Source organism: Rhineura floridana, chromosome 10 (assembly GCF_030035675.1).
Source record: "Rhineura floridana isolate rRhiFlo1 chromosome 10, rRhiFlo1.hap2, whole genome shotgun sequence".
Taxonomy (NCBI): Eukaryota; Metazoa; Chordata; class Lepidosauria; order Squamata; family Rhineuridae; genus Rhineura; species Rhineura floridana.
In genome coordinates, this window is record NC_084489.1 from 69,764,621 (window position 1) to 69,784,771 (window position 20,151).

At 46.4% G+C, this 20,151-nt stretch overlaps 1 protein-coding gene across 1 annotated transcript; it reads right to left on the minus strand.

The window, feature by feature from the left end:
- Positions 1 to 15,833: 15,833 nt before the first annotated feature.
- On the minus strand, positions 15,834 to 19,294 carry FZD8 (frizzled class receptor 8). The gene has a single exon (XM_061586853.1). It carries the CDS (start codon positions 18,595 to 18,597, stop codon positions 16,504 to 16,506), a length of 2,094 nt encoding a protein of 697 aa, XP_061442837.1. The 5' UTR covers positions 18,598 to 19,294; the 3' UTR covers positions 15,834 to 16,503.
- Between the last annotated feature and the right edge of the window lie 857 nt (positions 19,295 to 20,151).

Genomic DNA, 20,151 nt, shown 5'->3' on the forward strand with positions numbered 1-20,151 from the left:
AGATGCGTTCCTGGACATGGCTTTTTTAACAGAAACTTTGGTACCAGATGTAGGAATAACATAGATAGGCTCCTACACCCACTTATAGACGGTGGGGGCAGTTTCAGCAGGGGTTTTAAAGGGTGCTTACCTGGCACCCACCCACTCTCCCTCCTCCCCTTCCTCTCCCTCCCCTCCTTTGAATCATATTGGATCCTTCCTTCTCCAGCCCTGGGAGAAAGCAAGAGATCTATTTAATGCAAAGCAAAGACACAGGATTGCCAGTTTCACCCTAGCAAAGCAAAGGCACAGCCTTATCAGCTTATTGATGGCAAAGCAACCTACACAGGCCAGTCAGTTTCACCTTAAAGCAAAGGCACAGGCTTGAAACCTTGTCCATAGCAATGCAAAGCTGCTCAGTTTCACCTTAAAAAAAGCCTTTGTTAAAAGGAGCTTGCATAGAGAATTTCTTAACTGAGGTATTACTGTATTTATAACTGTTGTAAAATATGCATGTTCCCCCCACACGCACACTCTGCACGGTCCATGAATGTGACATTATATATTTGCACCTCTCTTTTCTTCCTGGGTACTCCCACTTTTATTTTTGCATCAACCCTGTGAGGTAGGTTAGGCTAAGAGTTGGTTTAGTCAAATTTCACATGCTTAGAGCACTTTGTGTGTGTGTGAGGGAGAGAGAGACAGAGAGTGAACGCCTGCTGGAGCCCAGAGCTGGACATGGAACTCTGCTTGCTTCCCTGGTTATCAGGTGTGTCGGGGACCACAGGGCCAATTTTTTTTGCCATATTTCAGCCTTTCCCAGCCTTTGGGCCCCCAGATGTTGCTAGACTACAGTTCCCATCATTCCTGACCATTGGCCATGCTGGCTGGGGCTGATGGGACTAGTAGTCCAACAGAATCTGGGGAAAAGGCTGCCATATTTTTTTTAATTTCATGTAAAGTACTCACAACTCTGGGTAGAGTCTGGGAGGAGGAGGTGGAAGGACCCTTCTCCACCCAACCCCGAAGAGCAGCACTTCCAGTAGGTCAACCCCGATGGCATTGTTATACGTCACCTAGAGTGTCCGTTAACTCGGACAGATAGGCGACTAACAAATAAAATTTTATTTTATTATTATTATATAAATGGCATGTGGGGGAGAATCAGAAAAACCAGTGGGCAGAGGCAGCAGGGAAAGGATCTGCAGGGACGCTACCAACAAAAAAGGGACCAGGAAGATTTACACGTTTCCTCCTTGACAACACTAGTAAAAGAGAGAGGAGGAAAGAGAATGAAAGCAAGTGCTGGAAAAAGTTGCTATGGAAAAATCTATCTGCCTCATTAACATTTAGTGTGTATGGAATGTGCAGAAACTAACTCATTGGGAGTACCTGATGATCAAAATGGAGACAAGCCACTAGCCAGGGAGGAGAAAACAGCAGCTTTTAATTTGCTGGGGCCCAATAATCAATCACAGCTCTGACTTCATTCATTGGCTAAAAACCTGAAGGGGGGGGGAATTAACCCAAATAACAGCAACAAGATGTGCTGTGCTGATCTTGTTTTAGCAGGGAGGAAACAACATTATTAAGACAGTTGATATAGTTCAGATAGTCACTTTAAATATGTTTGATTTACTTTGGAATTTTAATGAAGTTTCCTAAAGTAAATCATTTTCTTTTGCTTCTGTTTCTATGAATATGTGACATATGTTTCTATGAATATGTGAAATACAGCAACATAATTTACACTAAACCAAAAAACTCCAAAAACATTATTGTGGAGTAATTGCACTGACTATTCTGCAGAATAGTTTCCAATGGACAGGAGGAGCATCTCAGTTTGCACAAGATAAAACAGTGGGAGGTGAAATATATTCTAGCAAAATTCTAGGTGTGCTCTATGTTCTTAATTGACCATGCCCACCTTTCCTTAAGTGGAGTAGTTTAAGCATAGCAGGCTGAAAACATGCATCTTGGGCAGGCCAACTTTATTTTTTCTAACAGCTAGATTCATTGCTTTAAGTAGCAACATATTGTAATCAGTCTGATTTTACATCAAACTGAAGTTTCAGATTCAATTGTGAATGTACCCAAAATAGAAATAGAACATAACCCCCAGTTTGAAACACAAAAGGCTGTCTTCACTATCATATGACATTGACCAATAAAAAAGCTTTGAAATTAATGAAAATAAAACTGACACAGATTTCTAGGATGAATAGTGAGAGAAATATAATTTTCTAGGTTAGATTCTCTGTAGAAATAGTAGTAACACAGGAAAGAAGCAAAATAAGAACAGCAACAAAATACCATATGCTCAGAGGGACATTGCCAAATTCTTTCAAGCTACACAGGAAATGGATTGGACTGAGAAAGACCATCCCAAACTGTGTTTGCATTTTTACAAATTTGTAGGACAGTACAAAATCTCAGAAAGGAGGTCAGGTCTCTTGCTCCTCTGGTGCACTCGCTATAGCTGCCCAATTTCCCTGTTTTTTGATAGAAATATCCATTGGTTATAGGTAAACTGCAAGGTGTTTTTTATTTATTACTAAATTAGTAAATTTGTTTATATATTGCCCTATCGCAAAATTTCAGGATGTGTACAATAACATAAAAACATTTTAAAACAATATAAAGCAGTTATTAAAATGGCTGGAAGTCAAAAGCAAGCATGCCTGCCGCATCTCTGCCAAATGGGTTTTCCACAAAGTAAGACCAGTGACAGTAAATGCCCAACTTCTAGTTGAGGCCAGTTAGGGCTTTGTAACATGGGGGACAATGAACAGCACTCCTCCAGATGATCTCACTGATCAGGTGGGGATATAAGGGGTCAGACTGTCCTAAGGGTATCCTGGATCCAAGTTGTCTTACCCTAGGGTTAGACTTCCCATCTTCTGGGGATGATGGGAAGCCCAAGGATTCAGAGTGGAAGGGGGAATTGTCCTTGGGGCCATCCCCAGGACCATCTAACCTACTAGAAGCACTAGAAAAGCCCTTGGAGTCAGTATTCCTCTTGCCCAAGGATATTGCATTGGCCTCTTCTGACTTGGAGGACATCTCAGAAGTTCCAGAGCAACCAGAGTCTCCCCCACTACATCAGAGCAAACATCAGCTGGAGAAGGCTGGGGATCTTTAAATGAAGGAGCACCTCTCAGTGAAGGTGGAGTAAGATACTGAGAGGGAGCTGCAGCCCCCATATAAGGCTCAATCTGAGACTAACTGCTGCTGAAGCAACATCTGAGCTCTGCTGTCATGCAGTGTGCAGCCTGAGCAATGCATGGAGCTGTCCAGGATATCCTTGCCTCTGCTGGAGTCAGCGCTTGCCTCTGCACACTGTACTTTTCGGCTGTCCACCCTGAAAACTAGCAGGTATCCTAGCAGTGTAGAAATGGTAGATCATGTTCTTTCCTCATTGATAACTGGATACATAACATAAGGGAGCCTTGATTATCCAAAGATGAATCCTACGATTCCTACAACATTGTAAGTTGCCTGTTGTCTTGGGATGAGAGTGTTAAATAGAGGATTTATGAATAGGTGCCTGGCTTATGATGGATTTGAGTAATCAAAACCTTTTCAGAAAAAGCTGGATGCATTTCCTTAAACAACATGGATGAAATGGGGCAACTACCTCATTTTCCTCCATTTTTTCCACTTTAGTTTTTTACTCCTCTTTTCTGTTCCCTTATTAATCATGTTAACCGCTTTCGTCTTTCAGACAAGTGTGGCTTTCAGTCTGAACTAGGGTTTTGGCTGAGTATTTTGAGGGGAAGGAGGCAGGAGTTTTATACTTTACTAAACTGATACTAGATTAAAATACACCACAATTAATTCACAGTTTTGCAAACCCAAAGAGAGATATTTATCGCAATGTGTGTGCACGCACGCACGTGCTTGTGGATGCACATTTCTACATTTTGAAACCTCCTTGAGAGTTGCTGTCCTCTAATATGAAGATGGTAAAGATAGTTTTATTTCACCAAGTTTCAGCAACTTTTAAATTAATATTTCTAATATTTTACACATCTTACATTTATATATCACTGTCTTCAATGTTCTCACGGAAGTAGAGCAGGTTAATAATCCAAAAAATATAAATGGTGTGAATGACTGTTCCCTATATAGATGATGATGATGATGATCGACAACAGTCTGCAGCTAATTATAGTTAACTGGGCTGGAGATATGACTGAAAGGCAGTATAGTAATATCTCAGTTAAATATCCTTTGTTAACAACGTTCTTTTAACAAAGTCCTTTTTGGGTGTGGGGAGGGCACACTCTGACACAGTCAGAATGTGGGTCCTTGTCTCCTGGATTGCGGCAGCTGCAGGCAGCTTTCTCACATGTGACTGGAATGGCCCTGTTTACTGCAGATGCATCTGCTCAAGTATAGGGGAGGATGGCAGAGAGAGAGAGAGAGAAGGAGAGAGAGAGAGAGAGAGAGAGAGAGAGCACAGGATGGTAGTGGCAGCCACCCCATGCCTGCCTGCTCGAGTGTACAAAGGGGAATGCTGTGCCCAAAACTTTAGGTTGCTATAGCAAGATGCTACCTGATAAAATAAAAAAGGCAAGGCAGACATCCTTGGATGCATTTTGGAAGAAGCCTTCAAGTGGCCTGTATGCAAGGCTGACCTGACCTGGTTGTTTCATTTCAGACATGTGTATTCTAAGTTTTGAATAAAAAGTTCGCTGAAATATGTTGACCTGCTCTTCTTTTTTGTGGTGTAGGAACCTATCCCTATTCTTCCCACGTTATTCCTACCTTTGGAACCAAAGTTTCTGTGAAGGAAGTAATGTCCAGGAACACAGGCACTTCGTTAACTGAGGTCAATCAATGTACTGCCTTCAAGTCGATTCCGACTTATGGTGACCTTATGAGCAGGGTTTTCATGAGGCTGAGAGGCAGTGACTGACCCAAGGTCACCCAGTGAGCTTCATGGCTAGGTGGGGATTTGAACCCTGGTCTCCCAGGTTGTAGTCCAACACCTTAACCATTTAACCACACTGGTAAACTGAGGTATTGCTGTATAATTAAACAGTTATATGAATTTCATCCCTGTTACCAGCAGATGGCACTGTAAACATTTCTGTGTCCTCACTCCATGGAAGTGAAACTTTTAGGCTACGTCCTGCTACCTACACAGCCCAACACCTGGCAACACCTTTTCTTCAGCCAGATATGATTGGATATTGATTTTCCTGGAAGCTTTAAATGTGATGCTGTTTGTAAACAATGTCTGTTTCCTCTTGTACCAAATGCGTTGTGCACCCCCCAAAAAAACAACCCCCCAACACACAGCGATATTTCTTAGACCCCTGCATGCTGTTCCCAGCTATATGTTTTTCACCGCTACAGCTGACAGATCTAGAAATGACCGCCAGCTCTGCTCCTTCCTCACAGCTGGATCACCACCCCCTCTGGCTCCTCACTGCTAGCAGAAGTGAACGATCAGCATGCCAAATTCTGTATTCAGTAGAGTGGAGGGGAAACGTAATTTTCCAGCCTGCGGGCCGCTTTCCCTGATGAGCAGCCTTCTAGGGACCCATGCCGCTGTGGGGCTGGGCCAGAGGCAAAAGCAGGTAAAGCAATCGATGTGACCCTTACTTTTGTATCATGGGCTGCATTCCAATCATGCAAAAGCCAGAGGTTTCTACACCCCCCCCCACATCCCTCCATCCAGGGAAGCAAGCGGCGTGGCTGAAGTTCAAAACCACATTCCAGGCATGCAAGATCCCTTGAGGAGCGCATGGAGCAGGCCCAGCGCGAAGTGTGACCTGGGTGTGGGGAGACAGACTTGAGGCCCAGCTAGAGAAACCTGCAGGGTCAAATTTAGCCAATGGGCCTGAGGTTCCCCCATCTCTGATTTAGATCTTCACTGATCAGGCTGCAGCACCCAGGCTGTTTGGAAGCCCGAGAGGAGTACAAGAGCAGAGGCTGATCATCGAACCTCAGCCTGCCTTCTTACAACCAGTCCAGGGGCTTCCTCCTTCTGTGTAACCTTGTAGAGCTCCATGGGGACAAAGCTAGAATCAGATGGCTCTGTCATTGACTCTGGCTCCACCTGCTGTTGGCCTCCTCTCTACTTTCTGCCCTACCAGCCCCAATAGGCACCAGACACCGCAGAGCAGTACTAGACCTTGATATTTCCACAGAAGCGTCAGGCTGTGGTGGGAGGAGAAAGCCAAGAAAATGTTAGAAAAGATAACGCTGGAATGGAAGATCACGCAGCATCCCTTCAGAATGTCTCCATCTCTGTCTTCAGCCAAGGGATCATCAATTGTGCATCTGCCCCAGGGACACTATCCAGACTGAAAATCTTGAAATGAGTGGCTTGGCTAGAAACTTCTGGATCCAGAATCTCTTGTGTAATGGAGATATGGGATTGAACTACATGCTCTTGCAGAGCTGCTCTGACCCCTATAATTATATACATTTTCATTATGGCCTTTTGAAGAGGATTATTTTCCTTCCCCGTTACATTTTGAAATAAGGTTGTGAATGTGTCCCCTTCAGCAATAAGTTTACCAGCCTAAAACTGACCTCCACCCCCCCAATACACATAACCAGGAAACAATGGGGCCCATGAGTCTGTGCCTGCCATTCCTGTGGTCACGAAAAAAGACGCACCAACAGAAACTGTCTGTACCATTCAACCTTGGAAGATGCAGGATGAGCACCTTTCGTAGGAGGAGCCTGCATCCCTGCTTTTTCACTGGAATCTCAGCTGATACAAGTGGAACCTGGAACAAAACATTACAGCGTGCTTGCAGGCTAGAGCTCAGGGTACCAGCCAGTCAAACCCTTTCCCAAGATGCTTCATTCCATCCCTCCCATTCCCCCCCCCCAAAAAATTGACACTGTGGGCACTGAGCTTCTCTTGTGAGTTGTTGGTGCTGTTTTGGCTAAATAAGGATTGGCACTCTGAATGAATTTGTTATTACTATACACCACCTCATCCTGATCTCCCTGGAGATACTCTTTGCTTTAGGGCCCCCTTGATGTTATACACCATGTTCTTCTCAGCTTTTCCACCAGCTGGACACCTTCTGTTGTGTGTATGTAGCCCCTGCTCCTCTTTTTATTGAGCTTTGATGTGAATTCATGTAACAGAACATGAGCTACCAATCTCTCATCTGTTCCTAAGCCAAACTGTGGCTTAGTGCAAACGTGGAGATTGTAGCTGCCTTGGTCCTCCCTAATTCTCCTGCATTGCACTAAGCTATGACTGGGCTTAGGTTGTTGCTTGTGGTTTAGCTTTCTCCATATTAACCATGAATTGTAACCAGTGCAGACTGGTGGCTCCGATGTCAGTCAGACTGTGAATCCACTCCAGGTTTTAGTTAGGACTTTCAAAGAGTTGGTCAAGATGCTGAACCTAGGTTGGGAACAGATTTCAGTATCATGGACAGCTCCTTGAAAATTTGGATTAAAACTCAGAGTGGATTCAGTGCTCAACTAACATCAGAGCCACCAATTGTTGTAAACTGCCCAGAGAGCTCCGGCTATGGGGCGGTATACAAATGCAATAAATAAATAAATAAATAAATAAATAATATCCACTGACTGTAACCAAGATGATGGTCCTATGGTTTATAGCTAGTGGTGCATCTAGGCAAGCTTTAGCATGAGGCCGGCTTCAGATGTCACACAAACATGGCTTAGCTCAGCACAGCAGAATGATCAGGGAGGAGCAAACTGTCCATGACTTCACCTCCAGGAGCCTTCATGTTTGTTTAAGCCAGGTGTGGGGAAGCTTTGGCTCTCCAGATGTTGATAAATGACAAATTCTGTCAGCCCCAAGCAAGCATGGCTGATGGCCAGGATGATGGGAGTTGTTGTTCAGCAACACCTTGGAGGGCCAAAGGTTCCCCACCCTGTGTTAAATCATGGTTTTGCTCGGAGCTTGGAAAAGTTATTTTTTTGAACTACAACTCCCATCAGCCACAGCCAGCATGGCCACTGGATTGGGCTGATGGGAGTTGTAGTTCAAAAAAGTACCTTTTCCAAGCTCTGCTTTATTGTGACGTGCAGACCAGGCCAGTGTTTGCATCTGGAGAAACTGGTCACATACACCTACTGAATGTCCCCATACCCGAGCAATTCATCATGAAAACTCTGATCATCCTGGTGTGGAATAGGCAGAGAGAAAGTTCATCATCATGCTACTTATTTTGCAATGTGTACATTGGATGTACAAGGCTAAGAAAATGGAAATGGACTGCCATCAAGTCGATCCCCACTTATGGTGACCCTACGAATAGGGATTTCATGGTAAGCGGCATTGAGAGGGGGTGTACCATTGCCTCCCTCTGAGGCTAGTCCTCCCCAGCTGGCTAGGGCCTGCTCAGCTTGCCACAGCTGTACAAGCCAGCTCCTTCCTTGTCCGCAACTGCCAGCTGGGGGGCAACTGGACTCCTTGGGACTATGCAGCTTGCCCACAGCTGCACAGGTGGCAGGGCACGTAACCCCTGAGCCCCTCCCTGTGGGGGTGATCTTTAGCTGGCCCTTTAACTCAGGAGACAGGAGCGGGGATTTGAACTCACAGACTCTGGACTCCCAGCCAGGCTCTCCTCCTCACTGTGCTATACTAGCTTTACAAGACTAAGAAATTCTGGCAAATTCTGGCCAATAAACCCCTGTGCTTATACTCACAGTGAAATATACAAATGTAATCATCACATACAGTGTTTTACAAAAGGGCTCCATGGCCTTGACAGCCATTCTGTTGATAAACAAACCTGGGCAAGTTCCCTGGAATGCTCAACTTTTAAGAGGCAGATCATTTCTTTTCCAAACTTCAATTTGTGCAGAACGAAGAAACCAGTACTTCATCCCAATAAGCATGTTCTTTTTTAGTACCAGAGTTCATGGTGAAGGACTCTTTTCCTGGAAAACCTGTGCAGCTTTGAGCCTCCATTAGTGCTCCAAGAAGTAACCCTAAACACCTTTGCCAAGAAAAGTGTTTCTCTCAGAGTATGAGGCTGAAAGAATGATGGACATATAGTTTCAACTCAGGCAAAGGCAAGCTAAAAAGATGTAAGAGCAAATAGTAGCCTCTGTGGACATATGCTGTATTAGTTAGTTATAAACAGTACAACTTTGCCACTTTGCTAATTCAAACATTGTAGGGTTAGATTCACATTGATTGCAACTCTAAACAAAAAGGGGAGTAAGCCACTTTTGACATAGTGCACAGGATTGTACATGCACAGGACTGTACTGTACTACTAATTTTTCAATGCCAAATTAATTAATTCACAGTAGGGGTGCTTTCAGACAGCAGTTTAATCCATTTCCCTGATGGTTCCTTACTGCATAATTCCCCCCCCTTTTTTGGTCTTTCACATGATGTAGAGAGGCAAGTTCCAGAAATCTAACAGAATATAATGGAAGTTTAGCACTTGTTTACATGATAAATGATTCCAGAAATATTCCATTTGCAAGCCCTAAAATCTGATAAATCATGGGAGTTTTGTGCTGTCATTTTTACATGATCATGCTACCGTCACTGATGTGACCAGCTGGGGTGTGATATCCCAGCATGCAATTTGCTCCTGCCCTTTTTTAAAATCCTCACTAAAACTGTCATTGAACTTGTCAGGGATTATCAATCAGTTATTAACCAAAATGGAGACAATAGTCAAGAAATCAGAAGAAGGCTAGGACTGGGGAGGGCAGCTATGAAAGAACTAGAAAAGGTCCTCAAATGCAAAGATGTGTCACTGAACACTAAAGTCAGGATCATTCAGACCATGGTATTCCCAATCTCTAAGTTGAACAGTGAAAAAAGCAGATGAGAGAAAAATCAGCTCATTTGACATGTGGTGTTGGAGGAGAGCTTTGTGCATACCATGGACTGTGAAAAAAACAAATAATTGGGTATTAGAACAAATTAAGCCAGAACTATCACAAGAAGCTAAAATGATGAAACTGAGGTTATCATACTTTGGGCACATAATGTGAAGGCATGATTCACTAAAAAAAGACAATAATTCTGGGATAAACAGCAGGGAGTAGAAAAAGAGGAAGGCCAAACAAGAGATAGAGTGATTCCATCAAGGAAGCCACAGACCTGAACTTACAAGATCTGAACAGGGTGGTTTGTAACAGATGCTCTTGGAGGTTGCTGATTCATAGGGTCACCATAGGTCTTAATTGACTTGAAGGCACACAACAACAAAACAGTGCGCATATATGTAACGGGTGACCAATGGAAACAAGTCGTTCATTGCAGCAGTGTGAAAGACATTTAGCGCAACATGATGGTATATAGGTCAACAACGCATGATTCCTGGTACTACAGTGTGAAAGGAATGTTACAAATTGGGACAGAAATGCTACTGTTATAATCCATAAAACAACACAATAAACCCCACATCTGAACGCAGCCTAGGTTTTGTAGTCATAGCCACTAATATGAGTTATCATTCTCTACCAAGGCATTCATTGATTACTTCCTGACACCAGATGAGGGAAACCTGTGCCCCCGCAATGCTGGTTGGACTCCAGCTTCCATCAGGTCCAGCCAATGTAGCCAGTAGTCAGGGACAACAGGAGTTCTGAAGCACCACAGGTTCCCCCCCCCCTTAGTGCAAAGAGATGAAGAGAATGATCAACGTTTAGCTAGGAAGAGAATGGTAGCTCATACTAGTGCTTGTGATTACAGAAACTACATTTTAAGCAAAAGGAGGCTGAAGTGGTTTAAATGGTAACTGTATGTGTGATATAAAGTATGTACTGCTGGTTTTATCAATTGTTCAGCCCAATCCTATCAATTTTTACTTGAAAGCAGCTTCCATTGAGTTGAATAAAGCTTCAGCGTATTGCAGCTTGACACTTAATTTTTTTTTTCAATACAGGGTAAATTTAACTAAATATATATATAAATGATGAAACTGAGGTTATCATACTTTGGACACATCATGAGAAGGCATGATTCACTAGAAAAGACAATCATGATGGGAAAAACAGAAGGGAGTAGAAAAAGAGGAAGGCCAAACAAGAGATGGATTGATTCCATAAAGGAAGACGCAGACCTGAACTTACAAGATCTGAGCAGGGTGGTTTATAACAGATGCTGTTGGAGGTCACTGATTCATAGGGTCACCATAGGTCTTAATTGACTTGAAGGCACATAACAATATATATAAATCCAAAACATGGTAATCCCACTACCTGATCCATGTCACAGCCAGAGAAGTCCAAATTAGCTTACTTGTGGTAAGACTCTTAAGCACGCAGTTGTATATACACTTACCTGGGAATAATCCTTATTAAACTCAGTCCAATTATCTCTGAGTACACCTGCCTAGGTCTGCACTGGAAGAGACTACTGTAGGAGCTGCTTCAAACATGGCATACTTTCCTTCTCTGTAGGAAATCCATCATGTAGATTATGATGTTAAGAGAATCATGCATTATCTTTACGTGTGGTTTACTGCATTTACATTGTGAAGCTGTGGTTGCGTCCAGCACATGCATACAGCAAAACACAAGACCTGTAGAATAATCACATATAACAATCTACATGCAGAATTGGCACATTTTTCTCCTTCAAAGTGAGACGTACATAGCAAACTTATCTTACACAAATCAAATGTATGCGTCGCAAGAAAGAAATGACAGCCTGGGCAAGTTCTGAAACCACATGTAAAAATACACCTGATTTTTCCCTCAATCAATTTTGTCAAGGGTGCATGCTGTTAAGCAGAGCTTGGAAAAGTTACTTTTTTGAACTACAACTCCCATCAGCCCAATCCAGTGGCCATGCTGGCTGGGGCTAATGGGAGTTGCAGTTCAAAAAAAGTAACTCTTCCAAGCTCTGCTATTAAGTTAACTAAGTTGTTACATGATTGTTGACAAACAGCATTCTGTTCTAATTTGCTTGGGGTTTAGTTCCCTATGTGGCCAGTGGGTGGCACTGCTCCCTAACTATTAACAGGATGTTCCTCTACTTTTGTAAATTTGTTGTCTCACCAAAGTGAAATTAATTTTACCCAACTTGTTTTAATGTAAGGAGAGTTCTCCATTGCTGTCTTTGGCTACCTTCTATTGATGACTTCAAATTTGTTCTGGTTGCTTTGGCATTCTGCAAGGGGCACTTCACGTGCTGAAGCACAGTGTATGCAGCACAGTGTCACTTAACACTACGCGAGATCGATAAATGCCTTTTAGTTACACATACTTGTTAAGGGAAGGGGCAATTGGACCTGGCTTTCTTTTACAGTGAAAAAATTCTGTCTGGTGTGTTCCTTAAACGTGTGAAATGGCCTACAGTTCCACTACTATCAGGGCTTTTAAGATTGCATGTCGGTGTGTTGAGACAAAAATGACATCCTATCCTAACTAAATGCTTTTGAGTAGTGATCCAGCTAATAAGGCAGGAAACAAACCCACCAAGCTTCTCCCAAAAGAACAACATAAAAACACATTTCTCCAGTACCTTTAGTAGTCATGCAGCCACTGGATATATCCAATCAAGCCATACCCAGAGCAGACCCATGAAATCAATGGACTTAACCTCCTCTAGTCTACAGATGTCTGTGGGTCTACTCCTGAGAATGATGCAACCCACTGTCTTATTTCAGCCCTATAAGGCAAGGGTAGCCAATGTGGCGTCCTCCACATGTGGCTGAACTACAGCTCCCCACCATTTCTAGTCATTGGCCCTACTGGCTGGGGCAGATGGAAGTTGGGATCCAATAACAACTGGAAGGACCACATTGGCTATCCCTGCTATAAGATGTTATATTGAACATTGTATGCCATTGGAAGAATTCGCTTCAGAAAGATCGTAAGCTGTCTTCCACCACCCCCATGTGATTTTAATTGCTAGAAAACATACACCCTACGCTACTTACTGCTTTGACAAGTCAAAGCAACAGCTTCACTCCTCAGCTCCCATCTCACCTTTTTTTCAAATGTTGACTAGGCTGTTTTAGCTCAGCAGATTGTGTTCTGCTTCAGCTGCTGAAATCACACAGGAGCCAAAAAGAAAAGTGAAATCTTGTGCAGGACACAAAACTTAATTTCCCAACTTAAGTTCTTTTCTGATACTGTTAACCATTATTAGATAGGAAACTCCCTCATTTGGGGATTTTTAAAGGCCTAGCATTTTTGGATGGAGGGAGGAGAAATTATATGCCACATAACATTTATTCCACACTTGCATGGAATCAATCCTTCAGTGTGGCAGCACTTGCACTTTGGAACTCCCTGCCCATTGATATTACACGGGATGCTTTGCAGTACTGTTTTCAGTGCCTACTAAAATCTTTTTTTGTTTAAACAAGCCTACCCATGCATGTCCATTGACATGTATTTTAAAATGGAATTTGGTAACATACATTTTAAAACTGCTGGCTTTACTTTGAAAAAAAATAGGCTAACTTGTTTTTAACATGATTTTATTGGTAATTTTAATGTGCTACTTTACGTAAACCACTTTAGAGTTGTTGATGATTAAGTAGTATATAAATGCTGTTAAATAAATGTTTGTTCAAACCTTGGAGCAAAGTTAAAAATACACCTAGATTTCCCCTCACTCAGTGTTGGGGAGGGGAGAGAATCTACTATTTTAATTTGAGCACTAAGGTGCTCTTGCCTTCCCCAAACCATGACACTCTAGAAAAAATTGAGTGGGCCTTTTCCTCCCCCACCCTCACCTACAATTTATGGTTGTGTCATTAAGCAAAATGGCTGTCTAGCTAGCAAGCCCTGGGACTGTTGTTTTTTTTTAACTGCTGACAGGCAGCCTGATCTATTGATTTTGTATTCAAGCAAATCTCAGAGAAGCAGTAGGCATAAAAATATGAAGCAGAATATAGCTTTTGGTGCACTGAAACCTTGATATTTTTTTTACCACACACACACGCTGTGCCAGGATTTCAAGCACTGGAGTTCTCTTTTTTTAAAAAGAAAACACCCAACCACCACACACACACACAGATCTGCCTTGTAATAGTTCTTCTCTGGTTCAATTAGCTGCTATAGAGAAGAATTTTGGAACACAGTTGTTCTCTGCAAAACGACATGCTTTAAACTGAGGCAGTTGTAAGAAGACCACCTGTAGAGTATTCATGGATTTCTCTACCCCCCCCCACCTTTATAATACTCTAACCTTGGGCCTTACTGGTTAACAATGCTAGGAAAATCTGTTTAAAAGGCTGTTCTCTCCTGTTCCTCTGGTGTTCACTAACTGTTACAAGTCTGCCCCCCCACCCCGCTTTTTAAAAAGCCCCACATTCTTTTAATTGAAGAACTTTGAGGCTCCATGGTGGCCAATTGGTCTGCAACAAGAGAATCTGGGCAGGAGGTGGAATTTAAAAACACACACACACCACCACACACCCCTATACACTGCATTTAGAGAAAAGAAAAGATCAAAGTTTTTCCCAATCTCAAAAGGAACCAAGATCCCTATAGATTAACCCTATTCATTTAGTTCCTCTTAAAAAGCAGAGATGTTCAGAGCTGTTGGGGTAGACAGGTAAAAAGTTCAGCTCTCTCTCAAAGCATTCTGCTAATTCCACAGCCTCTGACACCAATCAATTAGCTTTAGCCTTGACAAGGAGGACAGTCTCCGTCTCCCGGGAGGGAGATATTTGAAGTAGGTAAGTATGAAAAGCTAAGATCACACTATCCTTAAGTGCATTTTAAAAAACAAAAAAACAAAACCAACCCCTTGAACAATTCTTAGCTTACTTTTCCATCATAAATCGGCTTTAACATTTCTGCCTTGGCCCGCTGAAGCAGCAGGTGCTTACCTAAACAAGCATGGACAAACACAGGCAAACCGTAGTGAGCATATCTCCCACATTCCTAAAGTAACATTCAGCAACTGGTTGCCCTGTTGTCGTTTCTCTTTCTTATGGCACAGCAGATGGCTTCAAGAGAAATGATGGCACAGGCGTCAGGTAGCATGTCTCCCAGCCGCTTGTTCTGAAGGAGCCCCAATCTACGGAGAGGAAGCAGTTTGGATATCCACTCTGGAATTGTTCAAGCAATGCCATGTTAATTCTGCGTTTCAGAGCCATCCCTTTAGCATCTTTGGTTGAGAATGGCAGATTCACTGCTCTTTCCAAAAAATAAGTAAATAAAAGCACAGGCCTGAGGCCGGATCTCTCCCTATCTTGTGTTAGCCCCATAGATTTCAAGTGGTCCTGTTCTGAGGAAGCCGCTTGCGGACTGGGAACTCCTCCATGCTTTTTGGTGACAAGATGCTCCATGTTGTCAAACCTTATGCAGCTCCTCCTTGCCTCCAATGCTGACCATTAACCTTAGAGCAGGGATAGCAAAGTTGCGGCCCTCCTGATGTTGGACTCCAACTCCCATTAAGCCCCAGCCAGCAGTGCAAATGGCTACGGATGATGGGAGGTATAATCCAACAACAGTCCCCATCCTTGTCTCAGGGCAGGTGTGAGGAACAACTGGCCTTCCAGGTGTTGCTGAATGACAGCTCTCATCAGTCCCAGCCAACATGACCAGGAATGATGGAAGTTGTAGTTCATCAACATCTGGAGGGCCAAAGGTTCCCCACACCTGGCATAGAGGAATCTGCAGCCCTTCAGATGTCGTTGGACTACAGCTCCCATCATCCCTCACACCATGCTGGCTGTGGATGATGCGAGTTAGAGCCCAACTTTTTGAGGGCCACAGGTTCCCCACACCTGACTTAGAGGAACACTGTTGTTTAAATTCTGAAGGTGCAAACTCCATCCCCCTGAAGCGTCCCATGAGTTTTCAACTCTGCTCCAAGACGACATCCCAAATTACACACTTCTCCAGAGTCAACCCACAGGAATAATCTGGGAATCAATAGAGGAGGTTTTCCCCTCCCCAACAAATCATTTATCATTATTTTATTGGCAAAATAGAATACTCAAATATTTGCTCTTAAGAGGGAGCGGTGGTGGTAAGCCTCTAAACTTTTTTTTTTTTACAAAAAAAATTTACAGACTGTATAGCATTTGGATTATATACATATTTTACACATTTTGTACAAGGTACCAAATAATTATATAAATACATCCTTTAACATAAGAAACCCGTATTTATTTGGGGTGTATAATTAAGACACAGCTTGTGTTTAAGGCATCTGCCAGGTTTTTTTTTTAAAAAAGAAACTAATTTTTAAAAAGTCTCCCAAACCCTGCAGTCCTATCAGACATCCATACATATTTTGGATGTCGTCTTTTTCAGTTTGAAGGTAAAAGGAAGAGCAAGCAGGGGAGCTCCATACAAAAGAGGAGCTCCTGCTAGTCCAAGGAGCAGCTTCAGAAAGTTCTTTTTGGCTTCCACTCCCTCCATCACCAAGGAAAGCTGGTACCTTAAAAGTATGGAGCTCCTTGTGTGTGAATAAAAGACAAAAGAGTAAGGAAAGGGGGCCAAGGAGCTGGTCTGGCACTTGACAGCCTCTAGCAGTTGTATTGTTCTGCACGTGGGGAGGCTCTTAGGAAGCTCAGGAATGACGGGGAGTGGATAATATAGTTAGCTGCACTCCCCAAACTACCCCTTTTACACCTGGGACAAGGGCATTTGTTTCGGGTACGAAACTGAGCTGGCGGTGCCCGACCTCCATGTCAAACCAGTGCTGACGTCACTGTACATGGACCCCGCCCCACCTCCCAGCCCCCCCACCGCAGCAGCAGTCACCAGGGCCCCACCACCGCCCCCAGTTCCAACGCTCCCAGCCGCCACTGCAGCGGCAGTCCCCTTGCTGGCCCAGCAGCAACGGGTGCAGAGGGCCTTCCAGGACTCCAGAGTCTTCCCAGACCAGACCCACACTCCAGACGTAATGCCCACCACGAGGCACATAAAGTACTTGAGCATAAAGACCGCATAGTCTGGGCGGCGAGCCTGATCGGGCTGCTGGTCCCGTAGGCAGGGGCAGTTGTGAGTGGCCTCCCAGCGGGGGCGGTTGTGCTGTTCGTAGAAAAGGCAGGCGACCACGCTGGCCGCCGGCACTGTGTAGAGGACTGTGAAAAGGCCCAGGCGGATCATGAGCTTCTCCAGCTTGTGCGTCTTGGTGGGGCCCCCTTGCTGCTTGATGACACTCCGGATGCGGAAAAGCGAGACAAAGCCGGCCAGCAAGAACATGGACCCGATGGCCAGGTAGATGAGCAAGGGGGCCAGCACAAAGCCACGCAAGTTCTCCAGGCTCTGGTTGCCCACATAGCAGATGCCCGCCACGGGGTCCCCGTCTACTGAACTGAGTGCCAGCACAGCAATGGACTTGACACTGGGCACCAACCAAGCGGCCAGGTGGAAGTACTGCGCATAGCCCGCAATGGCTTCGTTGCCCCATTTCATGCCAGCCGCAAGAAACCAGGTGAGCGACAGGATGACCCACCAGATGGAGCTGGCCATACCGAAGAAGTAGACCAACAAGAAGACCACGGTGCACAGGGCAGGGCCAGTGCTCTCATAGCGCACGTGCTCAGCCACAGCTAGTTCTGGCTGAAGCTCAGCGGCACCCCCTGCTGCCCCACGCCCTCCCACAGCTGCTCCTGCGGCGCCCCCGGCGGTGCCGGCCGGCACTGCTCCTGCAGCTGCCCCGCCGCTGCAAGCCACTTTCTCATGGCCGGCCACCAGGCGCACCAGGTAGCCCAAGGAGACGAAGAGGTAGCAGGCAGCCAGGAAGATGATGGGCCTCTCCGGATACTTGAAGCGCTCCATGTCGATAAGGAAAGTGGAGACAGTGGCGAAGGTGGAGATGAAGCAAAGAATGGACCACAGGCCGATCCAGAAGGCGGTGAAGGCCCGCTCGTCCGGGCTAAAGTAAGGGTTATGGCAGGGGAGGGCGCAGTTGGCAATGTGGCCTGTCTTGACCCGGTTGTAGAGCGGGTGGCGCTCGCTGGAGACCGACACCATCGGCGCCCGGCACTGGCACCCCGGCTCGCAGGGGGCCGGCGGGCGGGCCTTGCGCAGGGGAGGCTCGGCCGGCGGTGGTGGCGGCGGCGGCACAGCAGCGCCGGGGCTCCAAGCGGCTCCGGCTCCTCCGGGCTTGCGGTGCGGGGGCTTGGGCTGCTGCGGCGGCGGCGGCGCGGCCGTGGTGAGATCCGTGCGGTTGTAGTCCATGCAAAGTGTGTCCGGGTTGCCTTGCTCGGGCAGGCGGTCGCAGCGCATGCGGTCGGGCCAGGCGAAGCCGTACTGGCGCATGAGGGGCGCGCAGCCGGCCTTGGCCCGCTCGCAGACGCTGCGGCAGGGCGGCAGCGGCTTCTTGTAGTCCTCCAGGCAGATGGGCGTGTACATGCTGCACAGGAAGAAGCGCAGGTCCGCCGAGCACTGGATCTCCACCAGAGGCCAGAACTGGTGCACCTCCAGCCCCGCCTCGTCCTGCGTGTCGTGGTTGAACTGGTTGGGCATGTAGGTGTAGTTGTAGCCGATGCCTTTGCACAGCGGCACCGTGATCTCCTGGCAGGAGAGCTCCTTGGCCGACGAGGCGGAGGCGGACGCCGCCGAAGAAGACGACGACGACGAGGCAGACGACGAGGCGGCGGCGGCGCCAGCAGAAGCGGCCGAGGCGGCGCAGTTAGAGCGCTGCTGCGGGGACCAAGCAGGCAGGAAGAGCGGGAGGAGAGCGATGGCCCACAGGTAGCTCCGCTCCATGCTTGGGGAGGAGGAGCAACCGCCGCAGCCCAGGCGGCGGCACGTCTCGGCGGACTCCTCCGGCAGAGAAAGAGCCAGCCACGCTTCTCTGCCGCCGCCGCCGCCGCCTCCCAATGCCACCAGCCCCGCCAATACGAGCTCCACGCCGGGATACGCCGCTGCTCCTGCCGCCACCTCTCCAAGCTCCAGCTGCCCCGCTCGCCTCCAGAGCGCTGCCTCCTGTCCTCGAAGCGAGTCGGCCCTCTCCGGACCGGGAGGGAGACGGAGAGGAGCGGCGGCTCCGGCGAGCTCTCTTGGCGGCTCCTTCTCGCGCGCGCGGCTCAGTCCGCTTCGAGCCGTCCCGCGCCCATCTCTTCCTCTCGGCTTTGACGCGACGAGGGACTCGGCGCCGCAACGACTGCTCCTTCTGGCTCGCCTCAACTTTCCCCTCGCCGCGCCGTGTCAAGATGGCTAAGGATCCCAAACGCCACTCAAGAGGCGGCGGCTTTAAGCCGTCCGCGGTATCCCCGGAGCGCGGGCGCTCCGAAGAGCTCAGGTCGCCTTCCAGATCCCGGCGCGATCGGACGCCGATGCCTGCAGAGCCGCGGGCAAGTTACAGCGCGCTCCTGAAGCTGCGCCACCTGCGAGGCTCCGTGAGCGGCAGCAGCCACCACGGTCCCTTTTGCACAACTTCTCGCTTTCTCCAGCTCCGGCAGCGCCAATCCGGTGGCCTCGCTCTCAGGAATATTTATACAGAAGGCTGCCAGGCCCCGCCCTCGCTTGGCCCAGCTACCTATCACGAGGGCTACGGGCGGGGAACGGGGGTCCCCAACCCAGCAGGCTCCCTTAAGGTGGATCGTGGTGCGCACCGGGATGGGAAATCGGCTGGCGCCTCTGGCCCTTTAAGATTCGGTGGTGGGGACGGGTGTTTGTTTGTTTTTAAAAAAGGTGTAAATGACTCACTTAACACTTTGGCAGGTAAGTTATAAAGCTTCTGCTCAAACAATATCCGAGCTAAATACCCGTTTCCAGTTCTTCACTTACCAGATTCTTTGTTTCTTTGCTGCTAGTGCAGCAACTGAACGGTGAGTCGTATTCAGTTCCTATAATAAAATTAAGATTGCCACCCAAGAAGTTCTGTGTTTCATTTTTAACATACCCTAGTTTTTCTCTCTCGTTTTTTCCCCTGCGAAAGAAGATGGAAATAGTGGGAGTGGGGGCTTGCTCCAGGGTTTCCTTTTAATTAAAATTTTAAAAGCCAGGTAATTAATTAAAATTTTAAATTAGTTATTTTTATTATTTAAAAAGCCAGTGTGGTGTAGTGGTTAGAGTGCTGGACTAGGACCTGGAAGACCAGAGTTCAACTCACCACTCAGCCCTAAAAGCTTGCTGGGTGACCTTGGGCAAGCCACAATCTCTCAGCCTAACCTACCTCACAGGGTTGTTGTAAGGATAAAATGAAAAGGGACGCCACCTTGAGCTCCTGGGAGGAAAGGTGGGATATAAAACAAACAAACAAAATGTAACATTGCAAGCAGGGGCCTGATGTCAATTCATGCAGATTCTGGACAGGAT

Excerpts from the sequence above, each read along its gene's own strand:
- FZD8 (XM_061586853.1), bottom strand. The coding sequence starts at position 18,597 with ATGGAGCGGAGCTACCTGTGGGCCATCGCTCTCCTCCCGCTCTTCCTG.